The 23,931-nt window shown below is 34.4% G+C and overlaps 1 protein-coding gene across 1 annotated transcript; it reads right to left on the bottom strand.

The window, feature by feature from the left end:
* Nucleotides 1-2,859: 2,859 nt before the first annotated feature.
* LOC120195618 (histone H3.2-like) lies at nucleotides 2,860-3,260 on the bottom strand. Its single transcript, XM_039197587.1, has 2 exons — nucleotides 2,931-3,260; nucleotides 2,860-2,871 (listed from the first exon to the last, which is right to left on the bottom strand). The coding sequence occupies exons 1-2, from the start codon at nucleotides 3,258-3,260 to the stop codon at nucleotides 2,860-2,862; spliced, it is 342 nt and encodes a 113-aa protein (XP_039053518.1).
* Nucleotides 3,261-23,931: the final 20,671 nt, after the last annotated feature.

Here is a 23,931-nt window from a genome sequence, read left to right as displayed (position 1 = left end):
CGCACAGGCCTTTTCCACCACCTTGATTCCATATTTCATATTTCTGACCACTAAGTTTACCACTTCCTCAATACGTGATTTTTGCTTTGTCGTCACCACTATTGTGACTTTTTTCACAGCCCATCTGGTGCCTTAAGTGTTCACCACATGCTTTAAGATTCCCTCATAATCCTGCTATTCTCGACAATGTCGTGCCATTCCAACAATGTATGGGTACCACATATAGCTCCAACCAGATCGCTCACTCCACTACCTTTATCTCTTCTGATCATAATTTGACTTCGACAAAAATTTCTTTAAGATACGACTATTGAAGATCCTCCAATAAGATGAATATGTCTTCGTCCTCATATTGGTAAGTAGGAACAACTTTCCTCCTAGCCTTTGCACTTTAATTTCCCCCAGCCCCCACTCGTTGCGTCTTCCTTCAATACTACTTACGCTACATATTATGGACATTTCACCGATTAAGCATCTTCTAACCTTCCACAAGTCTGCATCTTCTACATAACCTATCACCTTCTTTCTCTTATCTAACGTGATGTTCTCAACTTTCTCCTCCTCGGATTGAAATTTCTCCTCCGTAGATTTAAAATTTTTCGTTTCCTCCTTCTTAGGTCTCCACTCCTGCTTTCGAGGCTACGATTTTCTCAGCATCGATGTTCTATTAGTATTAGCAAACGTTACCGACACTACAGCAAAATAGGTTTTTAGCGGCGTTTTTAGCCATATAGCGGCATTTTTAAGCGTCACTAAAAACCTTTGTGGTTCAAAAACAAACATTGATGAGCTGCTGAACAAACGCCGCAAAAGATAGCGTCGTTTTTTTTACAAAAGCTGTTAAAGGTTATGTTTTTAGCGGTTTTTTTACAAAAGGCGCTAAAGGTAATGATATGTGACGGTATTTTTTTTTACAAATGCCGCTAAATGTTATGTCATATAGTGGCATTTGTGAATGTAAAACGCCACTATAGACTACACTATTGTGGTGTTTTCCTTATAAACGCCGCAAAAGATCTAAAACTTTAGTGGCGTTTTTCAAAAATATCGGTATTGTATTTAGTGGCGTTTTTTATACAAACGCCGTTAATTAAAACTAATTTTTAAAAGTTATTTTCTACTATTTTGTTACCCTAAATTAAAATTTTAACCTATAACAGTATCCAATAAACTTGACATCCATAACAAGAAATTTGAAATCCATAACAAGAAACTTGAAATCCATAATAATAAATCAAAGTTTACATTAACGTAAAATATAATGTAGTTCAACACTATTAACTAGAATAACAATAATAACACCTAAGATGGTGGACTCTGGGGTTGATTTTGTCGTATCATTTGCATCATAGCTTGAAGTTGATTTTGAAAGTCTTCACATTTTTTCTGATGTGTTGCTTTTCTCTCAGCTTCCCTTGCTTCAGTTTTGACTCCATTTCTATATTCGTCACTCCATTTCTATATTCGTCGCTTACCCTTGACAAATCCATCCAACTCTTATCCATTTCGTATTTCTGGATTATTAATTTCAAATGTTAATTTCTAATATTATAGAGAAAGTAAGCAACTAAACATAAGCATTACCTTTAATTTCAAAATTGAGAACATATCACAACAAACTAAAACTGACAACCAATATATCAAATAATTATCAAATAAATTATGACAAAAAGTAATTCTTTGTCTTTGCTTAAAACTAAAAAAGCTCCAAAATCACAACGTTTTGGTGCTGGAGTTAGACACTTAACGATAAAGTGATCAAAATGAGAGAAATTTGAAAGTTTAGTGATGAAATTATTGTTTTTAAATTGAATGACCAAAACAGAAACACATACAACATTGAATTATCAAAATAGAAACATATGTAAAGTTGAGTGACTTAAAAAGTAGTTCACCGTTACTTTATTTGTCATGCATCCAACACCGGAGTATTAAACCATAAACTAGCAAAGGAATAGGAACAAATGGAAATGAGTTAGAATATACAGGACTACAGCATGCAACATTTAGAAAATTAAAAAACTCACCCCAGGCAAGTAGAAGGACTTTCTCGTAGAAAACTGTCGATAATTCAGAGTGTGCCAAACTGTAATATATTAGAACCAGACATTAACTTGACATTTATTTATGAAACAGTGGAAAACATTCAAACTGAGAAAACCATAGGGTATACCATAAAGCCCAAAGCCGAAGATATGATGTAGTGTTCGAGACAGCACCAAGAACAAACTCAATGGAATTAATGTATCATTTGGTGCACAAAAACCTCAGTAAAGTTGAACTCCTCATGATGTTCTCATGCAGAATCAGGTTCGGCATCAGGACTAAACTCAGAGGAGATAAGCATGCCATAGTTGCGACCTTGAAATCTCTAAAACATATTTAAGGAAATATATCACATAATTAACAAGATATTCATGTGATCTCCTCTAAATTTATTCTAGGGTAAACTACGTATTTAGTCACCCACCTATTCCCGCGGTTCCGTTTTGGTCACCATATTGTTTTTTTTTCTTTCAAAATCATACCTAATTTTACAATTTGATAATTTCATTCGCGAAAAGATCCAACAAAATTTAATAACTATTGGTTATGTAAAAATTAAAAAAAAATAACTATGGAGATATTTTCACAAAGAAGGAATATTACAGAATTATAGGATAAATATTAGGGTTGATATACATTGTATTTAATGTAAGAGATTGCATATTGTATATATACCAATTTTGATGATAAAATACAAGAAAATATTCTCTTCATACTATTTATATAGAAAGAAAGGAAAATCAGCAACATGGTACCTCAGAATGAAGCTTCTTCAAAATAAAAGGTTTATGAAAAGCATCCACGGAACTGTAACTAATGCCAAAACTAGCAGCGCAATCTACACAAGTTAGGCAACAATATGCCACTGTGAATAGTTGAAAAACATCAACATGGAAAATAACAGTATCAACCAGATAGGCCTCCACAACTTCTTGAAGAGCCGCTACGATGCTGCTTTGGAACCTCAGATCCGTCTTGAAATCTTGAGCGATCTCCCTCACCAGTCTCTGGAACGGAAGCTTACGAATCAACAACTTTGTACTCTTCTGGTACTTCCTGATCTCCCTTAACGCTATCGTCCCGGGCCTGAAACGGTGTGGCTTCTTTACTCCTCCAGTGGCCGGAGCAGACTTCGTGGCAGCTTTGGTTGCCAGCTGCTTACGTGGCACCTTCCCTCCTGGTGATTTCCTGGCTGTTTGCTTTGTACGAGCCATCGGATAACTGAAAATGATCGGAAGACTATATTTGGTTGCAATAAAAACCAACGGAATTTGGTGATTGGATTTATGATCGATGCTAAGGGAAAATGGTTTTGGTAGTATATATTAATAAATTTCAACATATTTAAAAAAATTCAAAGCGCGCGGGGGAAAATTTTCAATGGCAAAATGTTATTAAAGTACGAGTCTTTAGCCGTTTGTAAATACAAGAGCCACTAATGTACTAATAAATTGTGGCGTTTGTATAAAAATACCACTAAAGTACTAGTATTTAGCGGCGATTGTGCTTAAAACGACACTAAAATACAATATTTAGTCATGTTTATACAAAAACGCCACTAAAGTACGAGTCATTAGTGGTGTTTGTACAAAAACACCACTAAAGTACAGTATTTAGCGGCGTTTATATAAAAACACTGTTAAAGTATGAGTATTTACCAGCATTTATTCAAAAATACCGCTAAAACCCATTATTTAGCGATGTTCTACTACCATAAACCTCCAATCCCTTTAATCTCTTTATCATTCTCCACACCTCGAGCCTACTCTTCACCCTTATGAAAGCAAATCTAGTTCCTCCTCTATTCTTCTAGTTAGCGATGTACACGTTCCTCACTTCACCTTGTCTACCAATGATCTACCATTGACCCTTCTAGTGCAATTCTAATGGTAGGTTGTCCACAAACAAAGTAACCAAATCTTCCATGATTGAACCTTTGGAGAAGCTTATCCAGACACGAGCTTTTCAAAGCTCAACTGAATGGGTTCGAGAGGTTATTTTTGTGAGCCATTTCTAAATTACTTTCATGAAGTTTTGTATTATTATCCTTGACCAAATCTCAAGAGAGATAGTCCCACCTTCTATCCCTTAAGAAATTCAATGTATATTCCCAATATTCGATAATCATGTAACCACATAGATGAACTTCAATGTATATTCCAAATATTTGATAATCATGTAACCACATAGAAGAGGGGGAGGATGATATACTTAATAGGTTGAGACCAAATTGTTATATAACCATTTTACTAATAATTATATCTTTCAAGTAAGGCTTAATAGATTATCTAAATCATTAAATTATTAAAACACTAGAAAATAATTTTAAGATATAATTTTGGAACTATTTGTCATTAAATGCTCTATGAGAGAAACTATTTCAAATCAGTTGAGGGCACGACAATATTCATTATCTTCGAATCACATTTTCTTTTCTTTCACCATATTTAAGTTTTATTGATTTATTTTCTCTAACATTGTCCCATTTTAATTTTTTTAATAGTTGGGGTGCTTAAAAGATAATATTCGTTCAAAATCTTTCTTTATCATTGATAGCGCACAAATTTTACAGACGCAGTTACTCGAATCCGAGACTTAAAGGGAGAACAACAATCTCTTTGACCACTAAAATCAATTGATGAATTCACCTTATTTTAACTCTTAAACAGATAAACCGATTAGTTAACATACTTGTATATAGTATAATTTTGCAGCTGAAGCTGGCGTGGAACAACGTAGCCATGACGTCAAAATCGTACGTTTAATGGGAATAATTGTGATGCATAATTTGCACTTTGCAGTGACCAATTCTGGGTTCTTTTCAAAAGAGAGATTTAAAACCTGAAGTTCAAATAGTAATATTAGTTTATGATATGGGCCCTAATTGGGGAAGATAAGGGGATTGGCACTGGCAACCGCCAATCTCTATTTCATTTTGTCTCTGTTTATAACTTACAACCGATTATTATGTCACTTACATTTCTTCTATTGCCTTACTAGTTTTAGCCTATAGTATTTGGCAAACCGGGATTCCAGGTTTATGATGAATCATCTCTGGACTATTATTCCATGGAGTCATTACACCACGCTCTCAGATATTGTTTTCTATCTCAGCTACTTTCAAACGATAAATAGGACCATATATGACTAAATAATAAACAAAATTATAAATATCGGAACGGTCTTTACGTTTAACAAATTTTTAAAAATGATGTAAAGATAAGAGTCACTGTCAATATTTTTTTATGTGAAACTGGACTACTTAAATTCATATTATTTTAATAAAACATTTAATTTTACTAAAAAATAATAAGATTTTAGCGTGCGGAATGAAAAATTGAATTCAAAAAGCGATTATATGTAAAAAAAAAGATTTACATCCTCATGACGCTTAAAATTAGTACATAGACGAGTAATTATTATTTTAATTTAAAATTTATGAGTTCGTGTTTTTATTTAACTTATAACCTATTACGATATAATTTTTTTTAGAAAATATTGATTTATTTCGAAAATTAACAATGGTTATCTCTGACAAAAAAGAAAATTATATCCGTACCCAATAATAAATAAATATTACCTTAATAATTTTAGGGTAAAGTATAATAATGGTCATTGAACTTTTCTGAAGCTTGCATTTAGGTCTCCCAACTTTTAAAACTTTCAATACAGTCCTCCAACATTTAGTCCGTTTGCAATATGATCCCGAGGTAACCGGCCGTTTGACGTCGTTACAATGCCGTTAGAAGTTAGTCCGTTTGCAATATGGTCATTGAACTTTTTAGGCGCTTGCATTTAGGTCCCCCAACTTTTAAAACTTGCAACACAGTCTTCAATTTCATTCTAAATCCCAAATTCCAAAATAATTCAATTACATTTTAAACCCCAAATTCTAAAATATTTCAATTTAGGGTTTAGAATATAATTGAAGTATTTTTGAATTTGGGGTTTAGAATGTAATTGAAGTATTTTGGAATTTTGAACATGAATTTGCTATTTGACAGTGTTTACTTTAATAAAATTTTGAGGTTTGTTGCATGCAAATCCAACGACTGCCGCACTTTAAACATGAAAAGTGCACCTATCACGTTTATTGCATAAACCGTTGAAGTAAAAGTAACAAGACCAATTTGTCTTGTTCGTAGCAGCCGCACTTTGGTATGACAATCCAATAGGTTTGGATGGAACTTGAGCATGCACATCCAACGGTTGCGAAAATAGTAAATAATTTTAGTTCATAGGATTACAACATACAATTAAGCAATAACTAAAATAAACCAAGAATATCAATTAATAACTCATTCAAAAGGATGACTTAATAAATAAAGGGAAAGAGGTTCGGTCATAGTCACTCCAAAAGCTAAGGCATCAAATGGGTTGTTTAAAATATACATTAGATGCCAAATACAACATTACCAGTTGCAAATGCATTAATGACCTACCCTTTTAACATATAATTGCTTCTAATGCTCCATGTTTAATATTCCTCAATAGCCAAACATGATGAGAATCTAAAGTAGATAGCGGAACTAAAATCATAGGACCCTATAATTCTTGTAAATTCATGGCATGTCAGCAATAAAAGACATTGTAAAACATAAAGGACACTGCAACAAACATATATATGCCAGAAAGGAAGGTGCAAATGTGCAATGACCGGGCAACATATCAAGTAATTGCTCCAAATATACTACCCTGTCATGATGTCTTTCGAGTTGCGTGCATGCAGAATTATCTTCTAAAGCTATAATTCAATACAGATTTAACCGTAAAATTTCCAAAACATGTAAAAAATCCAATTTGTTCAGGATATATCAGTCCCATAATCAACTTGAACTTATTAAAAAGAATACGAGCTCACAGGACGTCGAAAACCACATGTCAGATCAATACAATTCCAGTAAACTAGTACCATCAGTCTCTCGGATTAAGCCTAGCGATTTCACTATGTCGATACTCACAACCAATTCCCCGATTTAAAGAAAAACCAAACACGAAGATAAAAAAATTTAGCCTAGGATCCTGATGTAAGGCTATCTAAGCTTCTTCAATGATGGAGAAGTTGGCAGCCTTGTTGTTTCCCGATCTAGGAGAGACACCAAATGCTACACTTTGAATTGATAAGTAATCTGCACAATATAAGAAATAAAATTATTAACTGGAAATAATAAATGAAAGAAATGGAAATTAATCAGAAATGAAATGGAAAGAAATGATATCAAGGTAGGTTGCGGAAGTGTTGTATAAGTATCCTTCAAGTGATGATGAATTCGGCCTCCAAATGATGTTGCTAGACGTATGCCTTGTTGATGAATGAAGGATAATTCAATGATGAAGATATGGGAATGGAATGGTGTTGATTTAGGCGTGAATGGTGATGGAAGATGGTGATGGCTAGATAGTATCTCAAAGAATACTCAAAGAAGAACCAATGTTAAAGAACAAATACTCAAACTTTATATTGCTTCTTTAAGGGGTGGTAAACAAGGTCTTGAACCCACTAGTTATAAGAACTAGGAACTCGAAGTATCTATGGAAGGAGTGACGCCATAAACTTAGAAATAAGCTTGCTTAATCGATATAGTTATAAAAAGAACTTGAAGAGAGAATAATCTCACAAGAGTTTAATTTATCAAAAGGGTTGAGTACAAATGAAATGCCAAAGCCCTATTTATAGGCTTGCAAAGGTTTGGCCAAATAATTATGTGTCCATTCGGCTAGATACATGACTTTTAAATGGAAATACATGTTGTTTTAATGAAGGGAGATGTCCTTGACCGAATGGTCTTCTTGTTGTTCATCTTGGCACCAACTTTGATGCAACACTATGCTTTGGCCGAATAGGGAGAAACCTCTTCACTTTGGCGCCCATTTCATCAACATGCATGGCACATGTGTGGGCTGGTCATGAGGTACTCACATGGGTGGCATAGGATGCTTATGGCATAGCTCCTCCATGGTGTGTAGATAAGCAACAAGATAAGCGTGACTTGGCATCCAACATGTGTCTAAATTACATGTCATCAATGGGGCAACAACTTGTTATGAAAGGTCACATTTGTAGAAGACAACCTTTCATAATTTGAGTTATTTTCCATGTGTTTGAGCTGAAGATGAGCTGGCCTCATATGAAGGACATGTAGGTGAGCCTTAGGACAACTCCTTGTAAAAAAGACACCTCTTGGAATGGCAACTCTTTACGAAAAGGTACGAATCAAAAAAAATTAACTTAGACCATATTTGAAGTGCTCTGTGTGGTGGTGGTGATGGTGCAACTCTCCAGCTGAAATGAGGTCTCTAGCAAGCTCAAAAGTCTAGCTCAAGTCAGCTATGAGCTCGAGGGTCAGCTGACAACTTTGTCCCAAAATGTTCTTGAGCAGACCCGAAGTTGTCCTAGTCAAGTTTCCATAGCTCATGAACTCCAATGCTAGCTTTAACTTAGCTCCCATCATATGGTCGACTATGCATCTACAAAGAAAACATATTATAAGCTAAATAATATAAGATATAAATGTATAAATATGTGGTTCATAATAGTAACTTCATACATCATCATAACTATAAATGTAATGTATGTAAACTATTATTGTAACTATGGTATAAAGAAAGAATAAGTTAGAGAAAATCCCCCTTTGATTATTGTGAAAGGTTGGAGATGCAAGTCCATTTATGTTATTGATTTGGATCACATCAGACCCTCTTTCACTTCTATTCTGATGGACTGAATATCTTTCATAAGGAGTACTAAAAGTTTTGATTAAGAAGAAAGAAAAAAAAATTAGATGGTTTTGGTTCAAAACTAACACTGAATATCCAGATCCTTGACATGTAGTTCCAGAAACATAAAAATTTCAACAAAAGACACACAATGCGAGCTGAAAATGGGAAAGTGCGAAAGACGAAAAACTTACTCCCGGATAGCCCAAAAGAGAAAATAAATACCTTATTGCAAGCGAGGTGAGAGGCTAAGAAATAAACGCAACTGGTGTTGCGTTTCAACAATTCTTCCTCCATTTTTTCTTTGTAAATAAAAAGCTGAAATATAAAGCACTGCTTGGGTTTACAATTTTACGTGGCGAAAAACCGAAGAACAAAAACCAAACGAGAGTGCATGTGAGCGAGAGAGACTAAGAGGTGAAGGCGTTGTTTGGGATTCCATTATATTTGATCATCTGATTGAAAATCTTTAACCACTAGGATTAAACGAAGAAATTATTATATGCCATTTATACAAAATAATTCCAGCTTTGTTGGTGACTTTCAACAATGATACTTAGTTCATCTTATTAGTATTTGTCAACTCTGCATTTCTGACCCCATTTTTTCTCACAAGTATTTCATCGAACATCTTGCTTCACCTGAGATGACATGTATCTAACATTACACCTTGAATCGTTGATGGTCCCGATAGTCCCTTGGTTAGGTCTTCTCTCAATGGACCCTTATTCAAATTAACACCTCCATAGAATTCAAAGTTAGATTAGAATTTTCCATGCATCTTCGATTGAAAAATTACGCTGGAAATGAGAAGAGAGAAGAGAAAAAGGAAATTCGAGATCGAAAAGGAATTTGGGGTTTATAATCAAATTGAGGATTGCGTTTCAAGTTTTAAAAGTTGGGGGACCTAAATGCAAGCGCCTGAAAAGTTCAGTGACCATATTGCAAACATACTAACGGCAGTGTAACGACGTCAAACGGCCGGTTACGTCGGGGATCATATTACAAAAGGACTAAATGTTAGAGGATTGTATTGTAAGTTTTAAAAGTTGGGAGACTTAAATGCAAGTATCAGAAAAGTTCAGTGACCATTAATATACTTTACCCACAATTTTATTGCAATCAAATTAAATAAGTTTCTTAAAATAACAAATAATATAATAAAATAAATCTATTAAATAATTTGATAAACTGAACCCTGACAAAAGCGAAGACGATTCGATCTCACACTATTTATTTTAATATATTTTTTATATTCCAAAATGAATTATTAAATTCTTATATTTTCCTATTATCCTTATAATTAATATAAAATTTTATTCGAACAATAAAGAAATAATATTCCGACAAAAAGCATAACTTACCCCTTAAATTATTCCCGATAAAATTGGTGCTGACACTAATTTATTCTCTCCTGAATAATTCTTAGATCTCCCCAAACCTCATCAGCTTTAAAAACAAACCCAATACTATTCCAAGCAATAAAACACTGCTTTCACTCTGATGCTCTGTTCGTCTTAAGAAAATTTGAACATTTCAAAGCAAAGACATACATCTCCTCTAAGGAGTTGACCACAATTATGCAACTTTATATGTTGATCAGATTTTGCTCAAAATTTACTTTTCAGTCTTAACATGATATATAATATGTATTTGGCATTTATAGGTAACAATACTCGGTTCATCGAAGCTACAAAGTGATAACTTTGTTTGTTGCTTCATTAATAGATTTAGTGTTTTTAATGGTTGCGATTTATTTTATGTTAATAAGGTAATATGATGCATTTTATTCTATAAATATTTAATTTTTTTTATTGATTATGTTAACTAAATTTTTTTTTCATGTTTAATAAATTTTATGCTAAATGTTGAACCAAAATATAATTAATTGATAGGTTGAAATCTTTCAAATTTTTTTTACTTGTGATCTTTCAAGAAGATAAGTTTTCTCTTGCCCTAAAAACTCTAATTGGATAAGAGTATTATAAATTAACCTATTTACTGAACTACTATCTCTTTATATAAAATGAATATTAGGTCAATATATTAAATATTTATAATTCTCTCTCATTAACTTATAAATACAACTTATAGTGTTTACATTTTAATTCCAACACTTTAATATCTATAATACATATAACATAATTAGTCACTTAATTTTAGATCTTACTTTACAATAACATTATATATTATATATATGTGCTCACAATTATAATTTAGTTCCAGTATTGAATGCTGCAACTTTAGGTGACCTGAGCCAAACTAAGACTTTGATGAATAAGGGTTTATGTACGGGTCTAGGTGAACCAACCCATGCTAGTGCTCCAATGGTTGAGGTTTTGCAAACTATCGATTTAGGTGCAGGTTTAGATGACCAGACTAGGGGTTTGCTTGGACCGTCACCGATCCATGGTAGGGTTTCTAGTTCGAGTTTGATTGTAAAGTCGAAGTGCAGTAGACCGACTGGCTAACCAGATTACTCTAATTGACATTGGGAATCACAAAGCTTCATCGATGGCCGCATCATAGACATGGAGGTGCAGGTATGGTGATGATTTATAATGATAGTTTTCTATTAATTACTAGTGTTTTGGTTTAGATTACTGCTAATGGCTGAGAATAATGTTCTTATAAGCATCTCACTACATAAAGAAAGAGCTCGAGTTGTTTCAATGGATATGGCTCCAAATATTTTGGGGAGAATCGCAGTATGCAATTGTATTGAAACTGTTTGATTTAATTCACATAGAGGAATACTCGCTTGATGTTCGAGCTTATATGGCTATTCTTCATGCATATTCGCGACTACGTATAAATATAAGATAAACTATACCATTGATCACTTAACTATTTAATCATTTTACTTTTATCATCAATTTTTTAATTTTGTCAACCAGACCACTAAATTATTTAATTGTTCTCAATCAAGTCAGTTGTCGTTAATAGTTAACGGAATATGTGACGTGACATTTAAATATTTTAGTATAATCACACATTTGGTCCCTATTATTTACATATTCTCTCGATTTAGTCATATTTTTAATAAATTAATTTTTTTTCCTATGGATAAGTGGTTGACTAGTTGAAAGAAAATAAAGCAAAGAAAATTGGAGCCAAAGAGATTCAAACTTGGGAAACCAAGCATATACCCAATGATATGATCTCGATTATATGTTTCGAGTCATATATGTGAATGCCCGATCGTGATTCTAGTAAGAAACCCCATAATGATAGCTTGAACTTTGAAATTGCAAAAATATAAACATAAAAAGGAAATGATATGATATAATAATCGAAATGATGGAATGAAAAAAAATGAGGAAGTTGTTTGAAGGTGATGAAAGAGTGATGGTTGTTGTGGTTTATTGATAATGAAAATAGATGGTGAAATGTGAATGGCGTTGTCGTGGCAAATGGTGTTGTCGTGGTAAATGGTGTTGTCGTGGTAAGTGTTGTAAGGTTAAAGTGGATTGTGACCCGTTAGCTATTTGGAGCTAAGAACCAACAATATAAAAAGATGGAATCGAAATGGTAGGGTATGGAACGTGACCCACTAGCTATAGATGAGCTAGGAAGCAACACTATAACAAAAAGAAATGGATGAAGACTACAATACTATCTTGAAGCCGATAAAGTTCTACAAGAGAACAAGAATGAAAGCAACCTCTAAAAGATGTTTTATATATCAAATGTGTGTCTACAAATAATCCCAAAGGTACCTATTTATAGTATTTCTAAGCAACATATGAAAAGACTCAAAAGATGAAAACATTCTCATCAATTTAGTAATAAAATGCACTTGAATGCTTTATCTTATTATCTTCATGGTTGGCTGAATATTCTAGATCAGTTTGGGGATGAATATAGACAATTTGAAGTTGAATTTGGCCTTAATTACGTCCAAGGGGGGGAAGACTTTTGCTATTCCATTCTGAAAATTATCTTCATAAGTGAATTAAATCACCCTTCATTGAATGCTCCCTTGAAGAATATGAACATCCCTTGAATTTAGATGATAACAATCAGCTTTGAATGCCTTGAATGGGTGAGTAAAGAGTCCTTCAATGGCTTGTAACTTGGCTGAAGTTGAAAAGACTCTCCCTTGGCTCAAACTCATCCAAATCATCCATGCATAAAATTCCCGTAACAAAATTCCAGCCTGCACTGTCTTCAATAAATCGATCATATCTCAAGCTCCCGATATCGGATTAAGGTGATTCAAAAGGCGTTGGAAAGATAAGAGATAGAGAAATAATTTCCAATTGATTTCTAGAACCAAACACATCTTTATGACCAGAATTGGAAGACATTCTGACTGACATTCTTGCATATGATGAAACCATTCAACTTCTCTCATGCACCTAGACACAAAGGTGAAATTTATTCAATATTTAATTGAAAACATGCATGAAACAATTAAGAGATAATTTAATAAAAGAACTAGTTTGATGAATGAACTAGATGATTTAAATGCAATGCATGCTTGAATGAACAACACACTTATTATATGCAATGAATGTTATGCAAACTTTAAATTCTCATGCAAATTCATGCATAAACAATGTAAAGTGTTCCTCCCTTTTTATTCCTTCTTCATCACGTTCCAAACTTGATGTAAACATAGTCTCCATGGCTGCTTGAAACTCCTTAGCCCTTTCTCGTGTGATGGGGCCACTTGGGTACTTCTTCGGGTCTTTGCTATTGACTATCATATCAGTCCCTCCCTCTTTAAGGCGATTTGTCTCCAAATCGTCACCTATATCATAAGGAGACACGTCAGCAATATTAAAGGTTTCACTGACATTAAACTCACCTTGAAGATCTAATTGATAGGCGTTGTCATTGATCTTCTTGACTATTTGGAATGGTCGATCTCCCCGAGGCATTAATTTGGACTTTCGTTGAGCCGGAAACCTTTCTTTCCTCATGTGCAGCCACACCCAATCCCCTGGCTCAAAAGTAATTCTCTTACGACCCTTATTTTCTTGATGCTCATATTGCTTAGTTCTCTTTTCAATGTTCTCCCTCACTTGTTGATGAAGCCTCTTAACAAACTCAGCTTTGTTAAGTCTATCTGTATTCACAATTTGATCAGCGGGTAATGGTAACATGTCTATCGGTATTAATGGATTGAACCCATATACCACTTCAAAGGGAGTATGCCCCGTAGTAGTATGGATTGAAAGGTTGTATGCAAACTCCACATGTGGTAAATTATCCTCCCATGTTCTCAAATTCTTTTGAATGATGGATCGAACTAACATGGAAAGTACTCGATTCACCACTTCTGTTTGACCATCCGTTTGAGGGTGGCAAGTGGTGGAGAATAGTAGCTTAGTACCAATCTTACTCTATAGGGCTCTCTAAAAGTGGCTTAAGAACTTCACATCACGATCAGATACAATAGTTCTGGGTATGCCATGTAACCTTAAAATTTCCCTGAAAAACAAAGTAGCGATATGTGAGGCATCAGTAGTTTTGTCATAGGGAATGAAATGAGCCATTTTGGAAAATGTATCAACAACTATGAAGATGGAGTCTTTGTTGTTCTTTTTGTGTGGAAGTATTAGCACAAAATCCATTGAAATATCCATCCATGGTGCTTCCTGTATGGGTAGTGGTGTGTAATGTCCATGCGACATGACTTTAGATTTGGCCTTCTTGTAAGTAATGCAACGCTCACATAACCTTTCCACATCTCGTTTCATTTTGGGCCAATATAGATGTTCTTGAAGTATATCCAAGGTCTTTGCTATCCCAAAATGTTCCATTAATCCTCCTCCATGGGCTTCCTTAGTGAGCAATTCTCGCATGGAACCTTGAGGGACACATAGTCTCCCTTCCTTGAATAGAAAACTATCATGCTTAAAGTATTTATTAATCGTCCCTTTCTCACAAGCTTTGTAAATTTCTCCAAAATCAGAGTAAAAAACATATAAGTCTTTAATAAAAGTAAAACCCAACAACTTAGATTCCAAAGTGTTTAAAAGAACATACCTTTGTGACAATGCATCGGTAACTATATTCTCCTTACCTTTCTTGTACTTGATAACATATGGAAAAGTTTCAAGAAACTCTACCCATTTAGCATGCCTTTTGTTGAGTTTATGCTGCCCCCGAATATATTTCAACACCTCATAATCGGTGTGAATGATGAACTCCTTAGGCCAAAGGTAGTGTTGCCATGTTTCCATTGCTCCACTTAATTTCTCACTAAAATAGGCTATAGGATGTCCACCTTGAGACAAGACTGCTCCAATTCTTACACCTGATGCATCTCATTCAATTTCAAAAGTTAAATTGAAATCAGGTAGAGCAAGTAAAGGGCATGTATTAAACAATATTTAATGCTATTAAAGGACTTCTCTTGATCTTCCCCCTAAAAGAATTTAGAATTCTTCTTAATAGCACTTGTTAGTGGGTCGACTATGGTGCTGAAATTTGGGATGAATCTCCTATAAAAACTTGCAAGTCTATGGAAGCTCCTAACTTGAGAAATGCTTGCTGGTCGTGGTCACACTTCAATGGCTTTAACCTTCTCTTTGTTAACCTCCAAACCTTCAGAACTCACAACGAAACCCAAGAAAACAACTCTGTCAGTACAAAGCGTACATTTTTGTAAATTAGCAAACAATTTTTCCTTCCTCAAAATAAGTAAAAATGTTGAACATGTTCTTCCATGATTTTACTATATATTAGAATGTCATCAAAATAAACCACACAAAACTTACCCAAGAATGGCCTAAGAGCATGATTCATTAACCTCATAAATGTGCTTGGTGCATTAGTTAAGCCAAAAGGCATAATCAACCACTCATAAAGACCTTGCTTCATTTTGAATGTTGTTTTCCACTCATCACCTTCATGCATTCGTATTTGGTGGTAACCACTCTTAAGATCAATCTTGTAAAAGAGGTTAGAGCCGCTAAGCTCATCTAACATGTAATCTAAGCGAGGAATAGGAATATGATATTTTACCGCAATTTTGCTTACCGCTCGATAATCTACACACATGCACCAAGTTCTATCATTCTTTGGCACAAGTAGAACCAGCACGGCAGATGGACTAAGGATTTCCCTCACGTAGCCGTTTTACATCAACTCAGACACTTGCCTTTGCAATTCCTTTGTTTCTTCGAGGTTGCTTCGGTAAGCTGGTCGATTTGGAATGACAGCTCCAGGAACAAAGTCTATTTGATGTTCTATACCACGAATAAGTGGCAACCCACTTGGTATTTCTTCTGGAAATAGGTCATCAAACTCATGCAATAAAGACACAACAAAAGCATGCAAATTTTGATCAAGGTAGTTAGTGTTCAAAATATTTTCCTTGTACATGAGCACAAGTGCTTCCTTTGTCATCATTAAACACTTTTTATACTCTCTCTCTCTCTTTAGAAAGAATGATGATTTTTCTTCCCTCATTTTGATCACACTCTTTTGCTTTTACCTCCATTTTGGTCTCTCTCTCTTTTTCTCTTTCAAATTTTCCTCTCAATTAAATTTGGTCTTCATGTATTTGTTTTGGTGAAAGTGAGATAAAGTGATCTTCCTTGCCCCATGGTTGAATGTATACCGGTTGGTATAACCATCATGGATCACTCGCCTATCAAATTGCCAAGGCCTTCCAAGTAGTAAATGGCTTGCATGCATTGGAACGACATCACATAACACTTCGTCTTTGTACTTCCCAATGAAGAAAGCAATTCGAACTTGCTTGGTCACCTTGAGTTCTCCTCCATTGTTGAGCCCTTACAGTTTATAAGGTTGTGGATGCTTTTATTTGCCAAGCCAAGTGTATCTACCATTAAGGTACTAGCAACATTAGTGCAACTACCTCCATTAATTATAACAAAGCATACCTTTCCTCCAACGTGGCAGCGAGTATGGAAGATATTTTCACGTTGTTTATCTCCTCCATTGGATTGCACGTTTAGGCTCCTTTTGACAACAAGAACCTCTCATTCCATAACATACTCTAATTCTTCCTTATCAATGATAGCATCTTCATTCTCATCATCTTCTTGTTCTGGTTCAACTTCTCCATCATGTCGAAGAAGCATGGTGTTGCGATTTGGACATTGGCTTGCAATGTGTCCATGCCCCAAACACTTAAAATATTGTATGTCACGGGAATGATTTGGAGTGACGGTAGTCTTACCCTTGCTAGTTTCGGTAATAGGCTTACTTCCTTTGGGTGGTCCTCCTCTTTCGTGGGATGACAATGGAGGAGTCTTCTTGTATGAACTTTGCCCCCATTTTAAAGTTGCACTCCCATAAGATCGTGTGGTGGCACCCTTCCTTTTGAGTTACTTTTCCACCTTTATGGCTATATGCACTATGTCTTCCATCTCCACATAATGTTGCAACTCAACCACGTCCGCAATGTTCGGATTAAGTCCCGCTAGGAACCTTGCCATTGTGGCTTCTCGATCCTCATCGATGTTGGCTCGAATCATGGGTACCTCCATCTATTTGTGATAATCTTCAACACTTCGGTTACCTTGTGAAAGGTTTTGAAGACGGTTAAATAACTCCCGATGGTAGTGGGTTGCAATGAATCGTCTTCGCATCACTGCTTTCATTTCATCCCATGTAGTGATAGGATGTTCTCCAATGCGTCTCCAACTTGATGTCAATCGATCCCACCATATTAGTGCATAATCCATAAACTCAAGGGCAGCGAGTTTTACCTTCTTGAGTTCGGAGTAATCATGGCACCCGAAGATGTGCTCTACCTTGTTTTCCCTTGCTAGGTAAGCCTCAGGATCCGTCTTGCCTTGGAATGGTAGAATGTAAATCTTGATATTAATAAGATTATCATCCATTAATGGACAAAACCTTTGGGGCCTTATACCTCGATTTCCCATTTTTTGTTGTGATGCACGATCTTCTTCTGGTCTTTCCAATTCTTCATTTCCTCATTGATTGGCATTTTCTTGCTCTCGAAATCCTTGAGTACACTCCTCTTCAATATGGTTAATACGTTCATGGAGTGGTTCCAACTCTTCCCTTAAAATCCTAGTCAATTCACGCACCATGGCTTGCATTTGTAGGTTTGGTTCAACGTTACCTGTAACTTGAGAATTGTCTCCCGAATGTTGAGACATAATTAGTAAAAAAAATAACCTCACAAAAAAAACCTCACCAAACACTCCAAGAAAAGTCACTCCCACTCGTGTTTCACTCGGGATCTCTTTTACCCTTAATGATTGCTCTTGCCTTTTACCACTCGTGCTTTGATTTCAAGTCCTTTTGGGAACTTCCTCAAGGCTTACAAGGTCTAGTTGACTTCGGCTGAAATAATTGTGGCTCGGTAGTAAGGATAGTGAAAAGAAATTGGCTACAAGGAAAAAAGATGGTAAGAAAAGGTAAAAAAAAATTGAACAATTGAATATAAAGACGAAGTAAATATTCTTTTTCTTTAAAGATGAAAAGAATTACTCCCTCCCACTTTAAACTTTTTCTTTCTTTCTTTTTTTTCTTTTTTTATTTGTTTTTTTTATTTTGTACTAACCCAGGAGAGAAAAATGAAATGATACGCTTACTGAATCGGCAAGCTCTCATACCAAATGATATGATATTGATTATATGTTTCGAGTTATATATGTGAATGCCCGATCGTGATTCTAGTAAGAAACCCCGTAATGATAACTTGAACTCTGAAATTGCATAAATATAAACATAAAAAGGAAATGATATGATATAATAATCGAAATGATGGAATGAAAAAAATGAGGAAGTTGTTTGAAGGTGATGGAAGAGTGATGGTTGTTGTGGTTTATTGATAATGAAAATAGATGGTGAAATGTGAATGATATTATCGTGGCAAATGGTGTTGTTGTGGTAAGTGTTGTAAGGTTAAAGTGGATTGTGACCCATTAGCTATTTGGAGCTAAGAACCAACAATATAAAAAGATGGAATCAAAATGGTAGGGTATGGAATGTGATCCACTAGCAATAGATGAGCTAGGAACCAACGCTATAACAAAAGGAAATGGATAAAGACTACAAGACTATCTTGAAGCCGATAAAGTTCTACAAGAGAAAAAGAATGAAAGCAACCTCTCAAAGATGTTTTATATATCAAATGTGTGTCTACAAATGATCTCAAAGGTGCCTATTTATTGTATTTTTAAGCAGCATATGAAAAGACTCAAAAGATATAAACATTCTCATCAATTTAGCAATAAAATGCACTTGAATATTTTATCTTCTTATCTTCAAGGTTGGATGAATATTCTAGATCATTTTGGGGATGAATCTAGACAATTTAAAGCAAATTTGGCCTTAATTTTGTCCAATGGGTGGAAGACTCTTGCTATTCCATGCTAAAAATTGTCTTCATAAGTGAATTAAATCACCCTTCATTGCATGCTCCCTTGAAGAATATGAACAACCCTTGAATTTAGATGATAACAATCAGCTTTGAATGCCTTGAATGGGTGAATAAAGAGTCCTTCAATGGCTTGTAACTTGGCTGAAGTTGAAAAGACTCTCCATTGGCTCAAATTCATCCAAATCATCCATGCATAAAATTCCCGTAACAAAATTCCAGCCTGCACTGTCTTCAATAAATCGATCATATCTCAAGCTCCCGATATCAGGTTAAGGTGATTCAAAAGGCATTGGAAATATAAGAGATAGAGGAATAATTTCCAATTGATTTCTAGTACCAAACACATCTGTATCGCATCCAGAATTGGTAGACATTCTGACTGTCATTATTGCATATGATGAAACCATTCAACTTCTCTCATGCACCTAGACACAAAGGTGAACTTTATTCAATATTTAATTGAAAACATGCATGAAACAATTAAGAGCTAATTTAATAATAGTTTGATGAATGAACTAGATGATTTAAATGCAATGCATGCTTGACTGAACAACACACTTATTATATGCAATGAATGTTATGCAAACTTTAAATTCTCTTGCAAATTCATGCATAAGCAACGTAAAGTGTTCCTCCCTTTTTATTCCTTCTTCATCACGTTCCAAGCTTGATGTAAACATAGTCTCCATGGCTGCTTGAACTCCTTAGCCCTTGCTCGTGTGATGGGGCCACTTGGGTACTTCTCCGGGTCTTTGCTATTGGCTATCATATCACCCAACCATTGAGCCAAGATTAATGTTTTGTCTAAACTAAACAACATGATGTATATATTTTATACCTTAGTGTATAAATATTTAACTTAAATTCATAATATTAATAATACAATATATTTTTAATAGTCTAAAATATATACATAATGTTGTCTATTTATACACTAAGATACAAAATGTATACATCATATTGTCTGTTTTAGAACAAAGATTGGTCTTGACTAAATGGGTGGATACATGCTTAGTTTCCTAAGAGGCCTAGGTTTGAATCCTTTAGCCCAAATTTGTTTTACTTTATTTTTTTTACCAATCACCCTCTGATTAGTGAAAAATATATTATATTAAAATAAAATAAAGTTATTCCTCCAACCGAATGGTGACACGTGGCACGAAACATGACACTAGTGACACGTGACATCATTTGATTGGAAGATTAAATTTATTTTAATTTATTAAAGTATGACTAAATTGAGAGAATATGTAAATAACATGGGCCAAATGCGTGATTATACCAAAATATTTAACTTCCATACCACCTAATCTGTTAATCGTTAACGGTAAATGGCTTGATTGAGAGTAATTAAATAATTTAATGGTCTGACTAACAAAATTAAAAGATTGGTGGTAAATATAAAAGAGCTAAATAGTTAAGTAGTCAATGGTATAATTTACCCTAAATGCAAAAAAGACAATATCTACGTTACAGAAAAATGAAGGAGATAATTTCTCCTGCTTTAGTCGCCTTATAATGTCATGCTCGATGTTTATGACAGGATGGGTCGGTCTTGGAATAAGATTTTAGGACTTTTGGATGAAATAAGAAACGAAGGACTTAAGTTCGATGAGTTTACCTGTAATATTCTGTTATCATCCTGTAGGAGAGGAGAAGTATTGTTGAATGAAGAAAAAGAAGCTATTTTCTGGATTGAAGTTGCAGGGCGGTGTGCCCGGGACAGGCACCTACAATGTTTTACTTCATCTGTTTGTAGTCAGAGGCCTTGAGCATTTTAAAAGAAATGGAGGGTAATGACTGCCCGCTTTAGTCTGTGACATACAATTATTGAAACAATGACAAAGAATGCTATTGCATACACCACTGTCACAATGATAAAAGCCTTCACTTGTTACTTATATATCATTGTTTGATGGGCTCTGTAAGAGCGGACTGCATTTGATTCATTCAATTCGTTTTGTAACCTTGTTACTTCTACATATGAACCCGTTGGCTTACAGCGTTTTGCTCAAATGCTTTTGTCTTTGAGGTGAGTCAGAGATTTTTCACAGTAAACTTAAATTTGATTTGACTTCACCCTTCATAACATTTGATTCAAATCCGGTTTTTCTTTTTTAAAAAATGATTGTATTAATTTGAATCGGATTGAAATATGTCGAATCCAGATCAAATTATCATCCTTATATAACAAGATTAAATAATCCATATAGTTAAAAGTTTATCCTAACAATAAATCAGTAATAGAAGTGTGAAAAATTAATAAGAATGAAGGGATTAAATCAAATTACCAAATAGTCAAGTCCAACGCCGCACTGGGGAAGCAAGTAGCAACATGTCCTCATGTTTATGAAGCTACTTGTAGAGATGCTTTGAACTCTGGTCTTTTACATGAAGCACAGAATGTAAACTCGAACCCTCTAGAATTCGTAATGGAGGATCTTTGGCATGAACAATTTCCAACAAACAGAGCCTTATATCATCACAGCAGTTTCCACAACTTCCTTCGTTTTCTTGAGCAGACAAGTTCCTATTAGATTGATGGAAATTGTCGGTGAATACAACCCTTTCATTCCTTTTGCCCCATCAGTGACTGGATGCTTGATTTTATGAACTTGTTATTTTAAATAATTGATTTATTAACCTTATGAATTTTTATTAAAATATTTAATTTCTTTAGATAAATACTTGATCTCCAAGGAATATAAATAAACAATACACATCAGCTAAAACTAGGCTACTACTTAAAAATGATGAGAGAAGATGCATCGCCCAACTTACAAATTACAAAATGAGCAGTCACCGCAAACGTCACAGTTTCAACTCTAATGATTATGCTTTTGGTTTTCAAGGTATAAAAATATCCTTAGCAGACTCATCCCTTGCAAAATCTTTTTCATCTGTCGCTAAAGCTTTCCCTCAATTATTATATTTAAATTCATTCTTCTTCCTTTGTATTATAACCCTTTCCCCGCGCGCGCATGCACACACAAAACAAAAATCCTTACCAGCCTCTCAAACATTCCCATCCCTTAGCTAATAAACTATACAAATAATCTCTTTTACTTTTGTATTATCGAATTTGGTTATCGATTTAAAAATTAAGTATGTTTGGTCCATTTCATTATCGATTCATTCGATTTTAATCCCTCATTTATTAACCCTTTAACTAAAATATTATGCGGCAATTAAAAAAATCTACGTGTCTTTCTTCTTCTTCTTTTTCAAATAGAAACATCCCATATCACGTACTAATATATTTCAACAAAACAAGTCTTTTTTTCTCATAAATCTAATTAGTCCATCCACATATCTACTAATTAGAAATCTTAAAAACTACTATTTCGCCACCCAAAATCTTCTTTTTTGACCTGCCTAGCTCTCCTCAAATATGAAAATTCTATCCATTCTAAATTATTAGCCGACAATCTCTTCCAATCTTCCTTGTTTGTTAAATTATTCTACTTTTTTTTTCTTGGGTACCATTTTTCATTGAATTTTATTATCTCTCCTATTTCACTTACTATATTTTTAATTTTTTTAATTTACTCATTGAACTTTTGAATTACTCCCATTTTGGTCACTTTAAATTATTTTATTATATTATTCTATAATGTGGCTTTTTATTATTATTTTATATAAAAATAATTTAAAATAAATAATAAAATAATATCTCTAATCTTAACCCTTTTATCTTCTTCATCCCAAACCTCACTGACGACCACCGCCCCTTCTCGTCATCATTGACCACCGTCCCTTCTCGTCACCATCGACCATCGTCGATCTTTAGAATCATTAGTTGTTTGATCTTAAATTGTACCGAGAGACTCGTTTTGACACATTGATTCTGAATTTGGCGGTTGTTTCACCGAAAAAATGTTCCTATGAATCTCAACTGAAATATTTCAGCTTCCTAACTTTTGATCTCCTATTCATGAATTTCAAAGTATATTCCGATAAAATAGAGGTTAGATTCAGACTCAAGGGGTCGAGGCGAAGCAACCCATGAAATTTAGGATCGAACGACCACCATCTATGGAGGTCGACGCTTTTGATCGGATTCGGAGCATACTACAACAAAATGGAGGTCAGATTCAGACTCAGGGGGTCGAGACAAAGTAGTTGATAAAATCTGGGACCAAACGACCACTATCTACGGCCATCAACGGCGGTGTCCAATGACGGCAAAAAGTGGACAACCACTATTATTTTAATTTTTTATATTAAATAATGATTAAAATGCCATATTATACCAAAATAATAATAAAATAATTTAGAGTGTACAAAATAAGAGCAATTCAAAAATTCTGTGAGTAAATTGGAAAAATTGAAAGTATAGTGAGTGAAGCATGAGAGAATAAAGTTCAGTGAGAAATGATGTATTTTACCCTTTTTTTTCTTTGGTTTTCTTCTTCACTGTGTTGTTTCATACCAACAGTGTCATCTTCCAGAAAAAATAGACTATATATATATAACGAAAAGCCTTTAGTTTACATTTTATTTAACTTTAGTAGGTTTTAATGTTATGCCACTGAAAAAAGTTGTTTTATAAAAGAAAGGTGAAAACTTAACTTGTACTTGGTCGAGATAAAAAAGATCAAACCTATTAGAATATCATGTTTGGTCTATGGATTCAATTCAAGAAACTCATTATAAATCTAATTATAGAAACCTTAGTCTCATCAATGTTACCAATAACGGTGCATCCTCGTCTTCAAGCTGCTACGAGAATTAAAAGCACCATGATGAGAACATCTTTAGTCAATAGCTCAAGAATCATAAGCACCCACTCTCTCTCCAAGTGAAGTGGATCTCATGTCCTCGAGTTC

Source organism: Hibiscus syriacus, unplaced genomic scaffold (genome assembly GCF_006381635.1).
Source record: "Hibiscus syriacus cultivar Baekdansim isolate YM2019G1 unplaced genomic scaffold, ASM638163v2 tig00117016_pilon, whole genome shotgun sequence".
Taxonomy (NCBI): Eukaryota; Viridiplantae; Streptophyta; class Magnoliopsida; order Malvales; family Malvaceae; genus Hibiscus; species Hibiscus syriacus.
The sequence above is the reverse complement of the archived record's forward strand: the minus strand, read 5'-3'. Positions and strand labels throughout refer to the sequence as shown.